This window comes from Eschrichtius robustus, chromosome 7 (assembly GCF_028021215.1).
Source record: "Eschrichtius robustus isolate mEscRob2 chromosome 7, mEscRob2.pri, whole genome shotgun sequence".
Taxonomy (NCBI): domain Eukaryota; kingdom Metazoa; phylum Chordata; class Mammalia; order Artiodactyla; family Eschrichtiidae; genus Eschrichtius; species Eschrichtius robustus.
In genome coordinates this window covers 16,307,673-16,323,962 of record NC_090830.1, presented here as the reverse complement: position 1 = coordinate 16,323,962, position 16,290 = coordinate 16,307,673, and the positions used below count along the sequence as shown (strand labels likewise).

Below are 16,290 nucleotides of genomic sequence, written 5' to 3'. Positions count from 1 at the left end.
GCTCAAGCCTGTCATCAACAGGTCAAAGAAGCTTTCCTGGATCCCAGTTCAAAGAATCCTGTTGGTCACAGTCTGGAGCCCAGTGACTGGGTATTCTGGAAACATCATCAGAGGGAGACAGCCCTAAGCCCTGCTGGAAGGGACCTTACCATGTGCTCCTGACCACTGACACTGCTGCAAAACTAGAAGGCACTGAGTCTTGAGAACACAGCTAAAGAAGGCTCCACCTGACATCTGGTCCAGTACAGACACTGGAGACTTCCAAGACAAATTGATGAAGAGAAGTAGTTGACATCATGCAGATTACTTCCACCCAAGATGCCAGATCAAGATTTCAAACTTTAACTAAAAATGAAACCTTTTATTCTTCTTTTCTTTCTTTCCTTTATTCTGACATTGGCCTGGAGAGATAATGACCTCCCTTCAGATTTGTCCTCACTCAGTAAGAAATCTCTAAGAAATCTCAAAAGCAACCCCCATCTTTAGGATAACTTTTTATTTTACGCTAGGAGATTCTCTTCCCACATGTGCAAAAAACCTGACTAACCCTTGGCCTGAACAAATAAACGCAGCCATCCCTAAAAATGATGTGCCTCATAAGGTGATGTTAGCTCAACACTTCGAGATGACTTCCAATGCTTATGACCGTAATAAAATCTAGACTTTGGATAAGAAATGGCCGAGAGTTCTCCTTACTACCCTACCTTGTTACACAAATGTGACCTCAAGCAATTTCTGCCCACAAACTTTCCCTCCAAAGTGAGACAGCACACCCAGGAAAGGTCCTTCCTGGGACCGAGGGACAAACCAGTAGATGTGGAGACCCTGACTCCTGATCAGTGATGCTTTAAAGAAAGATCTTGTTCAAAAGAGGTAAATATGAAAATTAATAAAGGAAACCTCGACTAAAATTGGAGTCTGGGAGGTGTGCACAGGGAGCTCTCATGCCTACCACTGGGGGTCAATCACCCAAACAGGAAGAGAGGGTCCTCACACCTCCAACGGGAAGGGGCCTCTACTTCCTAGGCAGGTGGAAGGGAGATGTTCTTCCTGCCCAGCAACAAGCTCGGCCAATGAGAAGCTGTCATCACCCTGAATTCTCACTTTCCTGAAATGAACTTTCACTTTTCTCTTGCTGATGACTTCCTTGTCCCACATTCCTTTCTATAAAAACCTTCCATTTTTTATAACTTTCATTTGTAATAGAGTATCTCTTTGCTTGCCAGATGAGATGCTGCCTGATTCATGGATTGTTTAATAAAGTCAATTAGATCTTCAAATTTACTCAGTTCAATTTTGTTTTTAAAAAATTATGTATTTAGAGTTGAGGTTTCAACACCCTTTTAGTTATAAACATGTGATTACAGATTTATGCATTTTTTTCTTTGTTCTATTTCTCTAGCTCAGCTACAATTTATGATGCTTTGATTAAGGAAGAAATGTTTGGGAGAAGAGGGGGTGGAGGTACTGAGAGTGAGTCTAATGAGAAATCTCATTAGCTATTTCTGATTTATAAAAATCATAAGGGCCTTAACTTCATTTAATACCATGGAAGGGAACTACTTTTAAAAAATTTTGCCATTCACCCAAAAAACAGCTGTGCTTAAGTTTTAAAATATACCTTTATCAAAATATAATTATAGGAGTAAAAAGGCTGTGAAGGCCAACAAGAGGGACCTAGGCTCCTATTTCTTTCCCAGCAACCTCAACACGCACAGACATGTAATGGCAATCCACTTTAACTAAGGTCCTTTACAGCCCAGAAATTCGGTTATCATATGCACACTTTGTCCAAAATACAACTTGGATTCAAAAAGAAAGAAAAAAAATTAAAAGGAAAAGAGTGTTCTGGGTTCTGGGAGAAATTCTAGCTAAGCATGAAGTTCCCCAGTGATCTCATTTATCTTATTTTCTTACCTCTTGTTGCCTACTTAAAAAAAAAAAAAGGCGGCACAAAAGAAAATTTTAAAAAACCGCATAAATAAATTTAAAATAAATAAATGCTGCATAACCATCTAGAGATTACCAGTTAGTTTTCTTCATAACAATGCACAAAAATGAAATCATCACATACGTTGGCATAAATTAGAGATAAGCTAATTATAGCAACTTCAATTAAACAGTGAAGTCAAACGCTTATGCATCACTTACACTTGTCCCACAATAACTTTTAAAATCGTTGCATAGTTGTACTCTACTTTCTCACTTGCCTTCAATGTCAAAAGCTCAGAAAACTGGTTTTCTGCCCATGCCAATCCAAGAAAAATGTTCCATCCAGAAACATGTACCACTATGATCATCCCTGCTTTCTGAAACTACCCCTCACTCTGGGTCCCCCACAACTGCCTCTCTCGGTGCTTCTTCTACCTATCTAATTACTAACACCTGTGGGGGCTTCTCTTCCTCTGTTCACCCCAGAAACGTATTCTCCTCTAGAATTCTATCCCGGAGTCTATTTTCTTATCTTCCTAGGTGATCACATGCACTAAACAATCACCTTGCTGGTGATGGCCAATCCTCCATCTCGGTTCCGCGCCCATGTCTACTGCATACATACACCTGCTCACTTGGAATATTCACCTGCGTGTCCACCTAAGGTGATCATGCTAGCCATTCCAATCTTTCCCAAGATCTATCTTCTCTACTCCAGTGATTCATACCACCACTCACCCGGGCACTCAGACCTGAAATCGGGACACCATCCATCACCTCTATGCTCATTTGGTCACCACATAATTTCCGTGCTGTGTTATTAATATCCCTAGATCTATCCTCTCTCCAACACTGCTACTACTCCCCCAGAACAGGCCCTTCCTTTCTCTAACAGCATGACCCAACAATCTTGGAAGAGGCCTCCTGCCTACAAGTCTGGGCCGCCTCCACTTAGCCCGTCTCCATGGCTGCTAGTGTACCCTCTCTTAAACCTTCAAATCTCTGCTCACGCAGATTCAGGGTAAAGCCAAGTTCCTCGGCCAGGCTTGCAGATGCAGTGGTGGGTGGGTGTGGGAGCATCTATACAATTTCTCACCAGAGTATGAGGAGAGATTATCATTAGAGCAACAGGTAAGTGGAACAGGAAGATTGTGGAGGTTCAAGAGAAGAAGACAGAAACAAATCTCAGAAATTGAGAAAACTAAATTTACAAGGGAAATGTTACAGCACTGCTGAGGAGAAGTGAGTTCCAGCAGCAGGTGTCCGTCATGACTTAAGGTGACAGCAGTCAGTGTTGTGTAAGGACCACCACCCTGCCAAGAAAACAATGTCGAGCTGCTGTGGTACAGATATGGGCTTAATGAGGGTTGTTGGGCTTTCGCCTGGTGAGCAGGACAGTGTATACTATGTGCAGGCATTTTTCCAGGTGTAGGGATACAGCAAAAAGCAAAGCAAAGCTGCTCTCTTAATGGACCTTACATTGTTTAGGGACGAATAACTAATGCAATCACAGAGAATGGTTAAATGTTACAAAGAATATAAAACTGGCAGGGGGTGGTGAGAACATTATTTATTCACACTATATTCTCGATTCTCCCAACAATGGCACTCAGCTGGCACCATTACAATCAGTAACTGCCTTACAGTGGTAGGACTCAACTCTAAATCTGCCTATTTTAGGGCAGAGGTGAGGGACATTCCCAAAGAGGTGTTTAAGCAGAGGCCATAAAATCTTGTCTTGAGCAGAATTGGGAAGATGGGAGTGCAAAAGGGGGTGGATCGATGGATAACTGGGCCAGATGAAATCAGAAGCTCTTAGAGTGTGATTCAGAGACTAAATGGCTGAATTCCAAGAATAAGGGAAGTCTCTATTATATTGTGAGAGCTAATGCAATTAAAATGTTTGGCCAGCATTGGGTATAGTCTCTTGGATTGTCTGAGAGAGACTTTAGCTTTAGAAAATGAAACACATTGAAAAGACTTTGATGGGATATTAAAAAACTTGAATATATCTGTGTAAGGTAATCTGAGCACAAAGGTTAATGTAAGAAAACACTATTATAACTGAGGAAGGCCTAATTATAAACAAAGATTTGATATATATTATTTGTACTAAGTTGGAATGCATTTTTTAGTGTATAAATTTAATTTTAGAATTTTGTCCTGATAACTAGAAAAAATATGGGACAAAAAATTGGCCATATTCTTAGAGAAGTTTATTTTGAAATCCACTGTTTTCACTATATGTCACTGAACACAGGCTCATGAGCAACCGTGTTTAAAGCCGGACCTGTTTTTCTTCCACATTTTAGACACATTTGATCTACATAAGTTTTTCCAAAGGATTTGCTGTTGTCACTCTCTGTCTTCCAGATAATGTACAATGTAAGGTCCTATAAGACACATACGTTTTCTTCTTCACTGCTGTGACTCAGTACCCCAAAGAATGTCTGGGCGGATAGGAGGCATTCAAAAAAATTTTCAAGCATACAACATTTGAAGAGGACCAGAGAAGAAATAAAAGGGTAACTGAAAGTGCTGGAGGAGGAGACGTGAAGAAAGACTCACATAATTATGGTTAATATAATGGTAAAAGGTGAAGCATTTCACACCTGTAAGAACACACAGGTTATTATCCTTATAAGAGTTATGGTTTCATTTATCATAGATAAGTATAAGAATTACTAATGCCTGAATTTCATACTAAAGGGGATAAACGTCTTCATGGAAGACTGGTAAAATATGAATAGACACTTATCAATTTAGTGTGCCAGGATACAGTTTCCCATGCAAGTGAATTGCCAGACAAATTCTGAAGGTCTCTACCCACGCTGGGAATCATTATAATGATATCAAAAGATATCAGATATAGCTGATCGTGTGTGGTTTGTGAGCACAATTTGTAATTCCACCTGGGGTGCAAAACATAATTTTGTTATTCATTCAAAAAAATGACTTAAGATGGATTCAAAAGAAAATTTCAATGCCTGGTCTATGAAACACAGATTCAAAGTATTATATATGGGTGGTGAATTTTGTCAAAAGCTTTTTCTGCATCTACTGAGATGATCAAATGGACTTTCTCCTTCAGTTTGTTAATATGGTTTATCACATTGATTGATTTGCATATATTGAAGAATCCTTGCATTCCTGGGATAAACTCCACTTGATCATGGTGTGTGATCCTTTTAATGTGCTGTTGGATTCTGTTTGTTAGTATTTTTTTGAGGAATTTTGCATCTATGTTCATCAGTGTTATTAGCTTGTAGTTTTCCTTTCTGGTGGCATATTTGTCTGGATTTGGTATCAGTGTGATGGTGACCTCATAGAATGAATTTGAGAGTGTTCCTCCCTCTGCTATATTTTGGAAGAGTTTGAGAAGGATAGGTATTAGATATTCTCTAAATGTTTGATAGAATTCACCTGTGAAGCCATCTGGTCCTAGGCTTTTGTTTGTTGGAAGATTTTTAACCACAGTTTCAATTTCAGTGCTTGTGATTCATCTGTTTATATTTTCTATTTATTCCTGGTTCAGTCTCGGAAGGTTGTGCTTTTCTAAGAATTTGTCCATTTCTTCCAGGTTGTCCATTTTATTGTCATATAGTTGCTTGTAGTAATCTCTCATGATCCTTTGTATTTCTCCAGTGTCAGTTGTTACCTCTCCTTTTTCATTTCTAATTCTATTGATTTGAGCCTTCTCCCTTTTTTTCTTGATGAGTCTGGCTAATGGTTTATCAATTTTGTTTATCTTCTAAAAGAACCAGCTTTTAGTCTTACTGATCTTTGCACACCCATTTATGATAAAAAGACTCCAGAAAGTAGGCATAGAGGGAAATTACCTCAACATAATACAGGCCATATATGACAAACCCACAGCCAACATCATTCTCAATGGTGAAAAACTGAAATCATTTCCACAAGGATCAGGAACAAGACAAGGCTGTCCACTCTCACCATTATTATTCAACATAGTTTTGGAAGTTGTAGCCACAACAATCAGAGAAGAAAAAGAAATAATGGGAATCCAAATCGGAAAAGAAGAAGTAAAACTATCACTGTTTGCAGATGACATGATACTATACAGAGAGAATGCTAAAGATGCTACCAGAAAACTCCTGGAGCTAATCAATGAATTTGATAAAGCAGCAGGATACAAAATTAATGCACAAAAATCTCTTGCTGTCCTATACACTAATGATGAAAAATCTGAATGAGAAATTAAAGAAATACTCCCATTTACCACTGCAACAAAAAGAATAAAATACCTAGGAATAAACCTACATAAGGAGACAAAAGATCTGTATGCAGAAAACTATAAGACACTGATGAAAGAAATTAAAGATGATACAAACAGGTGGAGAGATATACCATGTTCTTGGATTGGAAGCATCAACATTGTGAAAATGACTATACTACCCAAAGCAATCTATAGATTCAATGCAACCCCTATCAAACTACCAATGGCATTTTACACAGAACTAGAACAAAAAATTTCACAATTTGTATGGAAACACAAAAGACCCTGAAGAGCCAAAGCAATCTTGAGAAAGAAAAATGGAGCAGGAGGAATCAGGCTCCCTGACTTCAGACTATACTACAAAGCTACAGTAATCAAGATAGTATGGTACTACCACAAAAACAGAAATATAGATCAACGGAAGAGGATAGAAAGCCCAGAGATAACCCCACGCACTTATGGTCACCTTATCTTTGATAAAGGAGGCAAGAATATACAATGGAGAAAAGACAGCCTCTTCAATAAGTGGTGCTGGGAAAACTGGACAGCTACATGTAAAAGAATTAAATTAGAACACTCCCTAACACCATACACAGATATAAACTCAAAATGGATTAAAGACCTAAATGTAAGGCCAGACACTATTAAACTCTTAGAGAAAAACATAGGCAGAACACACCATGACATAAATCACAGCAAGATCCTTGTTGACCCACTTCCTAGAGAAATGGAAATATAAACAAAAATAAACAAATGGGACCTAATGAAACTTAAAAGCTTTTGCACAGCAAAGGAAATCATAACAAGATGAAAAGACAACCCTCAGAATGGGAGTAAGTATTTGCAAATGAAGCAACTGACAAAGGATTAATCTCCAAAATATACAAGCAGCTCATGCAGCTCAATATCAAAAACACAACCCAATCCAAAAATGGGCAGAAGGCCTAAATAGACATTTCTCCAAAGAAGATATACAGATTGCCAACAAACACATGAAAGGATGCTCAACATCACTAATCATTAGAGAAATGTAAATCAAAACTACAATGAGGTATCACCTCACACCAGTCAGAATGGCCATCATCAAAAAATCTAGAAACAATAAATGCTGGAGAGGGTGTGGAGAAAAGGGAACCCTCCTGCCCTGTTGGTGGGAATGTAAATTGATATAGCCACTATGGAGAACAGTATGGAGGTTCCTTTAAAAACTAAAACTAGAACTACCATACAACCCAGCAATCCCACTACTGGGCATATACCTTGAGAAAACCATAATTCAAAAAGAGTCATGTACCACAATGTTCATTGCAGCTCTATTTACAATAGACAGGACATGGAAGCAACCTAAGTGTCCATCAACAGATGAATGGATAAAGAAGATGTGGTATATATATACAATGGAATATTACTCAGCCATAAAAAGAAATGAAATTGAGTTATTTGTAGTGAGGTGGATGGACCTAGAGTTTGTCATACAGAGTGAAGTAAGTCAGAAAGAGAAAAACAATACCGTATGCTAACACACACATGTGGAATCTATTGGAAAAAAAAAAAAGGTTCTGAAGAACCTAGGAGCAGGACAGGAATTAACATGTAGACATAGAGAATTGACTTGAGGACACCGGGAAGGGGAAGGGGAAGCTGGGGTGAAGTGAGAGCATGGCATGGGCATATATACACCACCAGATGTAAAATAGATAGCTAGTGGGAATCAGGTGCATCGCACAGGGAGATCAGCTCAGTGCTTTGTTTCCACCTAGAGGGGTGGGATAGAGAGGGTGGGAGGGAGACGCAAGAGGGAGGAGATATGGAGATATATGTATACATATAGCTGATTCATTTTGTTATACAGCAGAAACTAACACACCATTGTAAACAATTATACTCCAATAAAGATGTGAAAAAAATAAAAAATATTATATAATATAATCACATATGTGAACAACTATATTAGTGACACACTCATTAACGTTTTAGGATGTGAAATCTGGCAAATTGTTTGACTTCTCTTTTAATGAGTTATAGAATTAAGGACTCCTTTCTACCCATAAGCAAAAAAGAATATTCCATAAAATTACAGTTTCTTGATCCTAAAAGTCCACTGCATGGAAAAACCAAGACTCATTTCATTCATCATTAAGAGCTGAGTGAGCTGTCAGGCCCATCTAATTTGTAATTACAGGACACTGATTTCAGTCAAGTACTATTTAAGACTCCACGGGTAGATTTTCCACTCTAAGTCACGAGGACCTGAGGAAATGGAAATGACAATCACTCTGATACGTGACGGACCAAATTTCTGTTTCTATTGTCATGATTATCTTAAATGATTAAATGGTATTTTCCCATCTAAAAAAGAGCTATGCTTAATGCTGTATCAAATTCCAGCATAACCCATTCACTGTATATCATCATTAAAGACACTTGAACAACCTATAAAAAACACAGAGGATGGAGCCAGTCTTCAGAGCACTATTTGGCCTCAGTCTCAGGCCATGTCAGTCTCTGGAGAATTCCTAAAAGAGCAAGAACCTTCCCAGAGCATGGCCTGATATAAATCTGATCTTCAGAAGATATGTATATAACTTTCCAAAGCAGAAATGTTTGGAGTAGTGAACGTTTTGATATGTTTCAAGGATTTCAAACAGCAGTAGATTAATAGAATTTTTTATTAATTTTTTTTTGTTTCTTTAATATTCTCTGAAATTTCCCATCCCTGCTTATTTCATAGGAATATAGGAAGAATCAATAAGATAACATTTACAAAGTTTTTAAGGTCCCCAGAAAAAATGTGTTAAATATCCAGGGGTATGTATACATCCTATAGAAGATAGAATATAATGTTTTGATGATCAGAAAATCATCAATATACCTTGTTTTGAGCATAATGTTTTGACAAAGCAAATAAATACCAGGTTGAACTGAAGTCATAAGTGTAGATAAAACTTAAAAGAATATCTAACTTTCTATCACAAAAAGATAAAAATTTTAATGCCTTAAAAATATATGCTATTTTATAAAAAATATATATATGCTATTTTAACTAATAACTATTGTATTTGCTGTCATTAGAAAAACAGCAATAAAGAGTATTATTCACAAAACAGCATGTTTAGCCAATTGCTTGTCTGTCACAACTGTGTGATTCGTGATTAAACATCATTTATTTTTCTGTGATGTCAAAATAATCCCTTTTAAACCAATGCATATTTTTCAAAATGCCTTCTACCTTTCTGCTGAACAGGGAGGGAAACGCAACATATCTCTTCCGAATTTACCTTGAATAATAAATTGTTCCATGTTTTCTTTGAATGGCTGGATGTGCTCTTTTGAGGACACCTGGTACACTTTCCCCGCTTCAACCTCACAGGCTGAAATTAGAAAGAAACATTGTTCAGAATGTCACACTGATAACACTGCATTAAAACAATTAAAAATATATATTAACTAGTGTTAGAAAATCCTGCTAACCACGATAACTGACATATGCGTCTACACATATTTAGAAATATCCAATGCTGACAAAAGGTTTCACTTTAGGGGACTGTAAAAATAAACTTTAAAAAATTAAAGTATAGTTGATATAAAATATTATGCTAGTTTCCGGTGTACAACATAGTGATTCGATATTTAAATACATTATGAAATTGATCACCACGATAAGTCTACTAACCATCTGTGACTGTACAGTTATTACAATATTATTGACTATAGTCCTTATGCTGTATATTAAACCCCATTACTCATTTAATATTTTATATTAAATGTAAGGTTATACCTCTTATCCACTTCACCTTTTTCAACCATGCCCTCACCCCCACCCCAGCAACTATGGGTTTATTCTCTGTATCTATAAGCATCTTTCTGTTTGGTTTGGTCATCTGTTTTGCTTTTTGGATTCCACATGTAAGTGAAGTAATACAACATTGGTCTTTCTCTGTCTGACATATTCCACTTGGCATACCCTCCAGGTCCATTCATGCTGCCTTTGTGCAAATGGAAAACTTTATTTTTCATGGTTGAGTAGCATTCCACTGTGTGGGTAGGTGAAATATGTGGGCATATATATACACACACACATATGTATATATATGAAACATATATACACACACACATATATATTATGTGTATGTGAAACATGTCTTCTTTATCCATCCATCTATTGGTGGATACTACTTAGGTTGCTTCCAAATCTTGGCTATTACAAACAATGCTTCAATGAACATAAGGGTGTATATATCATTTTCAATCAGTATTTTTGTTTTATTGGTATAAATACCCAGAAGTGGAATTGCTGGAACATACGGTAGTTCTATTTTCAATTTTTTTGAGGAATCTCCATACTGTTTCCCACAGTAGCAGCATGAATTTTCACTCCCAGCAGCAGTGCACGAGGGTTGCCTTTTCTCCACATCCTCCTCGCCAATACTTGTTATTTCTTGTCTTTTTGATAATAGCTATTCTAACAGGTGTGAGGTGGTATCTCACTGTGGGTTTGATTTGCATTTTCCTGATGATTAGTGGTGCTGAGCATCTTTTCATGGGTTTGTTGGCTATCTTTTTGTCCTTTGGAGAAATGTCTATGCAGGTCCTCTGCACAATTTTTAATTGGATTGTTTGTTCTTTTTCTATATTAAGTTGTATGATTTCTTTATATAATTGGGATATAAGCCTTTTATAAAATGTATTATTTGCAAATATCTTCTCCCATACAGTAGGCTGTCTTTTCGTTTTGTTGATGGTTTCCTTTGCTGTGCAAAAGCTTTTTTGTTTGATGTAGTCCCATTTGTTTATTTTTGTTTTTCTTACCCCTGCCTGAGGAGACATATCTAAAAAATCATCCCTAGGACTGATGTCAAAGAACATAGTGCTATGTTTTCTTGTAGGTGTTTTGTGCTTTCAGGTCTTATATTTGAGTTTTTAACCATTTTGACTTTATTCTTATACATAGTGTAGGAAAATAGTCCAGTTTCATTCTTTTGCTTGTGGCTGTCCAGTTTTCCCAAAAGCATTTATTGAAAGGGCTGTCTTTTCCCCATTGTATATAACTGACTCCTTTGATGTAGATTAATTGACCATGTAAGTATGGATGTATTTCTGGGCTTTCTAATCTGTTACAGTGATATATGAGTCTGTTTTCCTGCCAGTACCATACTGTTGTTTTTTTTTTTTTTTATAAAGTTTCGTGAAAGTTAATACTCATTTTAAAAAAAAATAAATTTATTTACTTATTTTTGGCTGTGTTAGGTCTTTGTTGCTGCACACGGGCTTCCTCTAGTTGTGGCGAGTGGGGGTTACTCTTTGTTGTGGTGTGCAGGCCTCTCATTGTGGTGGCTTCTCTTGTTGTGGAGCACAGGCTCTAGGTGCACAGGCTTCAGGAGTTGTGGCGCATGGGCTTAGTTGCTCCACAGCAAGTGGGATCTTCCCGGACCAGGGCTCAAACCTGTGTCCCCTGCATTGGCAGGCAGATTCTTAACCACGGCACCACCAGGGAAGCCCCCCCTACTGTTTTGATTACTATAGCTTTGTACTATAGTCTGAGGTCAGGGAGTGTGGTATCTTCAGCTTGGTTCTTTCTCAAGATTGCTTTGGCTTTTGGGGTCTTTTGTGGTTCCATACAAATTTTAAGATTATTCTAGTCCTATGAAAAATGCCACTGGTATCTTGATAAGGACTACAATGAATCTGGAGATTACCTTGGGAAGTATGGATATTTTAACAATATTGATTCTTCCAATCCATAAGCATGGTATATCTTTCCATTTATTTGTCTTGGCTTCAATTTCTTTCATCAACATCTTAGAGTTTTCAGAGTTCAGGTCTTTCACCTCCTTGGTTAAATTTATTCCTAGGTATTTTTTTCTTGATGCAATTGGGATTGCAACAGTTCTGTTCTGAGAGCATGTTCATTAAGTCCAATTTGTTCTTAAGTCCAACAAAATTAGCCTAGGTACCCAACTAACACAATCAGCTATATACCACTGCTTTTACACTTGCTCTGGACATCCTGGGCTTTAAATAAAGACACTATTCTACTGTACTCTATACAGCACTGTAAAGTACACAAAAGTACAACCACTTGTAGAGGATGCACACACGTGACAATGTACACCAGTCACATGAACTAACTGATGTGACTGGACATGTGAATGCATGTTCACATCTTTGAAAGTTCACAACTTGAAGGTTCATATGTAGGGGACTTACTGTATTAATTTTGTACCTTTTAACTTTACTAATTCATTTATTAGTTCTAATAGTTTTTTGGTTGTGTCTTTAGTATTTTTTATATATAGTGTCATGTCATCTGCAAACAGTGACAGTTTTACTTCTTCCTTTCCAATTTGGATTCCTTTTATTTCTTTTTCTTGTCTGATTGCTATGGCTAGGACTTCCAATACTATGATGAATAAAAGTGGTGAGAGCGGGCATCCTTGTCTTGTTCCTGACCTTAGAGGAAATGCTTTTCACCATTGAGAATGATGTTTGCTGTGGACTTATCCTACATGGACTTTGTTATGTTGATGTATATTCTCTCATACCCACTTTGTGGAGAGTTCTTATAAATAGATGTTGAATTCTGTCAAAAGCTTTTTCTACATCTATTGAGAGGATCATATGATTTTTATTCTTCAGTTTGTTAACTGGGGAGGCTTTTCAGAGTCTACCTGCCAAGTCTCACATCCAAGCTATTTTGAAAAGTAATCTCCAAGGACAAGACCCAAAAAGATTAAAACAGTGATTCTAATGTGCATTAATGTGTGAAGGAGGGAAGGGTAGAAAGGAGGCTGACTGGGTTCATAGCTTGAGTGGCTTGGGGATGAAGAACATAGGAGGAAGAGCATTTTTCAAAGGAAAGAAAATTAATTTGCTTTTGAACTTGCTGGGTTTTAAAATGACAATGGAATATCCAAGTGTAGTTTCAGCAAGCAGTTGGATTTATGAGTTTGCAGATCAGAGTGATACAGGAAAACTCTGAGTAAGACCACCTGAGAACAGCATATCCAGTGAGAAAAAAAGGGGGCCAAGGTTGAATGCCTGAGCAATGCCAACTTTAATGAAGAAGCAGAGGAAGAGAAGGCCATGAAGAAAAAAAGACTTAGAAGGAAATGTCAGATATTATAAGGAGAATCAGAAGTGAGTGGGGTTAGTGAGTCGAAGGGAACAGAGACAGCAAACAATACAAAGGTGGAAGTAAAACGCCCCCTCAATTTGGCAAATTGTGGCAACAGTTTCAGCAGTGCCAGGGACAAAGCTGTAACAGTGTGAGGATGGAATGGGAAGTCAGAGACCACGGAAGTGGACCAGGAATCTGTTACTATCTTGGTCAGTGAGCACACGTGTTCCAGAACAAGTGTCCAGCAAAGGCGAGGTGTGGGCTATGGGAAGAACGAGGGACAAATGAACACAAACCCTTTACAGCTTCTGGAAAATGCTCCAAATATCCTAGTCTTGCCAACAGTGGGCAAGCAGATCCAGCTGCATGTTAAGAGAAGTGTATAATTCACATGCATCATTCTATCCTAAAGATGGATTTCAGAAAAATCTATCCCTAACAATTAAATATCCATAGATTAATGCCAAAATAGTTCCTTATCACCTAAAAGTAATGAAAGCGGCAAAGATACCACACACACAAACCCCACAATACCTTAGTTTGGGTGTGGCAGACTTAGCATTACGACCAGTGGAATAAGTTACGTTCACTGAGCTCACCACTTTAAATGCCAAAACAAACAGATGTTTCACATGTGTACTCTTCAACAAGAATTTTGAAAGTGAACACTGTTTTAAACTGAAATGAATGGTTTTGCTCCTTAAATAATCATTCCAATGAAAGGAATTCTCAATTTTTTTTGTCACTCTCCATACACAAGTGATGCACTTCCATGGACAAATCCAGTGTACAGGATACAAAAGGATAAAATGTACAGGCTACAAAAAGATAAAACATAACACCTGTAACTTTCAAAATGTAGTCAGCCTTTCTGTGCCTCAGGCTTTTTACCGGTAATACACAAATAGCAACAGAACCTGCCTCCTGGGGTTGTTACAAAGAATAAGTCAGTTAATACACATAGAGCACTTAGAACTGGGCCTGGTACATGCTAAGGTCCGTGTAAGTTTTCACCATCACTGTTGTTATTGTTATCTTTAGTTTTATCAGCAACAGTAGCAGGCAAAAAAGCAGGATGCCCAAGAGCTAAGAGTATGGGTTTTGGAGACTGGGTTTGCATCCTGTCTCTTCCACTTACGAGCTGTGTGTCTTTGGCGAAGTAGGTACCCACTCTGTACCTCAGTCTCTTCGTCTGTAATACGGAGTTAATAACAGTGTCTACTTCACTGTGAAGATCAAAAGATTTTACGTAGGTAGAATACACAGAGGACTGCTGGATACACAGTAAGAGAACTATCATGCTTTCTACAATTACTGTGACTGCACAATTACCACCACCAGACACCACCTGAGGTGCAGCTACTAACACACAACAAGAACACAGAACCCCCACCTCCTCAGTCTCAGGAAGCACTGAGGCAATGCTTCAGATTGTGGGAATGACATTTTTAAAAATTAATTAATTAATTAATTTTTAATTTTTGGCTGCGTTGCATCTTCGTTGCTGCGCGCGGGCTTTCTCTAGTTGCAGGCAGTGGGGGTTACTCTTCATTGTGGTGTGTGGGCTTCTCATTGTGGTGGCTTTTCTTGTTGTGGAGCACAGGCTCCAGGCATGCAGGCTTCGGTAGTTGTGGCTCATGGGCTCTACAGTGCAGGCTCAGTAGTTGTGATGCACGGGCTTAGTTGCCCTGCGGCATGTGGGATCTTCCTGGACCAGGGCTCAAACCCATGTCCCCTTCACTGGCAGGTGGATTCTTAACCACTGCACCACCAGGGAAGCCCAATGGGAATGACATTTATAGGGACAAACTAGGATGTTATCTTTTTTTCAAACATATTCCTTACTGGTCATCACTAATTTTGACGTATCACACAATATGTGTGGATACTGTGGGTGACACACTTGGACTAGACAACCCTTGTGGTCCCTTTGCCCCCCAATGCATCTATGTGCTCAGAGACAGGAGGGGCCATAACTGCACAGGCAGCGAAGGTAGGAATCCCCATCTGATGTGAGCAATCCTCCAAGTTGTTTACTGGTGGGTCTAAGCATAAACACTCAACAAAGTGGGAGTATACATTGTTGGCAATGGGCCTTCTTCTCACATTTGGCCTCAGGAAACATGAAAAGTCAACATTTATTTATTATCATGAGCAACACCATAGAGTTCACTTAGATCATTTAAATGGATTTGCCCTGTTAGTAAGGGCAGTCCAAAGTAAAACTAAAATAATTCTAAATTAGTTATTTGACATGCACAGTATCTATGCAAACAGCATAATTTTATGTAATAAAACTCCACAAGTTTGTACTCTGCAGGATTTAGGAGCAGACACTGGTGTGGATTCTTTTAGCTTCAACCTTGAATACACTGAAAGTGTCGTAACATTCATAAGACATGAAGTCATGAAGATTAAGTGCCACGCAGGTATTTAGAGCCCCAAGTTTTGGGGATGCATGAGGACATTTCTAGTGACCAAGGGCCCAGTATTACTGAGGCTGGACTCTCTGCTCTCTCACTGCTCATCTTGACACCGTCCTTCACTTAGAACTGAATTTTGCTTGCCTTTCACATCACATCCTCACCTTACTGTTCTCTGGTACAAAAAAAGAGGGAGGCTGGCACTAGGGCAGCAAGTTTCATTTCAAATACCAATTCTGGTCACATAACAGTGCATACCTGAAGCATGTTCTTCAAAAGGATTTTGAAGAGTCAAAACCTAATTCAACAGGTTAGGTTAGATAACCTTTTCTTTATTGAAGTATAGTTGATGTACAAATTATGTAAGTTACAGGTGTACAATATGGTGATAAACAATTTTTAAAGGTTATAGTCCATTTATAGTTACTATAAAATATTGGCTATATTCTCTGTTATAAAATATATTTTTGTAGCTTATTTTATACATAATAGTTTGTACCAACCACTCGCCCACCCTTATTCTGCCCCTCCCCCTTCCCTCTTCTCACTGGTAGCCACTAGTTTGTTTCTATAACTGTGAG

The 16,290-nt window shown here is 38.2% G+C and overlaps 1 protein-coding gene across 1 annotated transcript in view; it reads right to left on the bottom strand.

Annotated features, from left to right (window-relative positions):
* LOC137767147 (formin-2-like) overlaps positions 1–16,290 on the bottom strand; it is a 336,850-nt gene that overhangs the window by 77,651 nt on the left and 242,909 nt on the right. Inside the window, exon 22 of the mRNA XM_068547882.1 lies at positions 9,448–9,540. Within this exon, the coding sequence (XP_068403983.1) occupies positions 9,448–9,540 (93 nt within the window). The remainder of the gene's footprint in view (positions 1–9,447; positions 9,541–16,290) is intronic.